The sequence below is a fragment of the Nicotiana attenuata genome, chromosome 8 (assembly GCF_001879085.1).
Source record: "Nicotiana attenuata strain UT chromosome 8, NIATTr2, whole genome shotgun sequence".
NCBI classification, from domain to species: Eukaryota; Viridiplantae; Streptophyta; class Magnoliopsida; order Solanales; family Solanaceae; genus Nicotiana; species Nicotiana attenuata.
The window spans coordinates 14,982,534-14,983,800 of NC_031996.1; the positions used below are offsets into that span (position 1 = coordinate 14,982,534).

The 1,267-nt window shown below is 36.9% G+C and overlaps 1 protein-coding gene across 1 annotated transcript; it reads left to right on the forward strand.

Moving 5' to 3' along the window:
* LOC109230969 (calvin cycle protein CP12-3, chloroplastic) lies at nt 321–994 on the forward strand. The gene has a single exon (XM_019396475.1). It carries the CDS (start codon nt 496–498, stop codon nt 874–876), a length of 381 nt encoding a protein of 126 aa, XP_019252020.1. The 5' UTR covers nt 321–495; the 3' UTR covers nt 877–994.

The window sequence follows — 1,267 nt, forward strand, 5'->3', positions numbered from 1 at the left end:
TGATTCGTGGAAATGGTATGGTTGTACAATCAAAATATGTTGGTTTTGATATTTTTAGGAGATTAAATAATATAATACTTGTTTGAAAATTAGACATAATTAATTTTTATTTGTTAATCACGAGAATTAGTTGCAAATGAGTCATATAGGGATTACATTTGAAAGTGAAAGAATGAAGAAAAGGAGAGAGGAAAAGCCAAAGCTGGAAGAACAGTTACCGTGGGCCCCAAACTTAAAAGCAGTTAAAGTGGGAACCTTATCTTCAAACACAGAAATGATGTCATTTTATATGATAGTTGAGTCGTACTAGATAATGATGTTTGATATGACGACGTGGCTTAAAGAAATAACGGTTGATAGAGATACAGCATTCTAGTTTCACAAGAAATCTGCACATTTTTTTCTTTTCTTTTTTACATAAATCAAGAAACAAAAAAGGACACTTCTTAGATCTGCCAATCTCAAACCTCAGCTTTCTCTTCCTTTCCACTCCTAATGGCACTGAACCTGAAGGTATCATGTCCTATTATTTCCGGTGGTTCTGGGCTGAGATCATGGGCTCCGACGAGGAAAGGTTTGCAAAAGGTGACGATGAGCTCTGGCGGCAGCGGCGGATCAGGAGCGCCGAAGTATAAAGGAACACAGATGAGAGAAAAACAGCTGACGGAAATGATAGAGAAGAAAGTGAAGGAAGCTAAGGAGGTGTGCGGGGAAGATGCCAGATCCGACGAGTGCAAGGTGGCGTGGGATGAGGTTGAAGAAGTCAGCCAGGCTAAGGCCCATTTGCGGATCAAGCTTCAGCTCAATCAAGACCCACTTGAATCCTTCTGTCAAGATAATCCTGAAACCGATGAGTGCTGCATCTATGAAGATTAATTAGACTTACGTTATTGGGGTTTAATTGCTCTACTTATAAATATAATTAAGCTACTTCTATCTATTGTATTTCTCTCTACTTCATAAATGGATATTTGAGTTTTCATCTCCTTCATTATGACCAGAAGTTGCCACCAACTACTAAAATCCATGGCTTAGTTTATCTCAATAGTTCATCACTTAATTAATGTTGTATACCGTAAATAAATAAATAAATTATTATTAAAAATCAATAGTTTTTGTAGAGGCTGAGAATGCTACAACCTACGAAATGAATTTTGTGTAGATGATCAATCGTCAATACCATCATAGTCCTTTGCGTATCTAATATAGCATCTTTTAGGCGTCTGAGATTTGATACACACATGCATCATACAACTTTAAATGGCCT

What these genes read in the sequence shown, in the direction of transcription:
- LOC109230969 (XM_019396475.1), top strand. Translation starts at nt 496, where the DNA reads ATGGCACTGAACCTGAAGGTATCATGTCCTATTATTTCCGGTGGTTCT.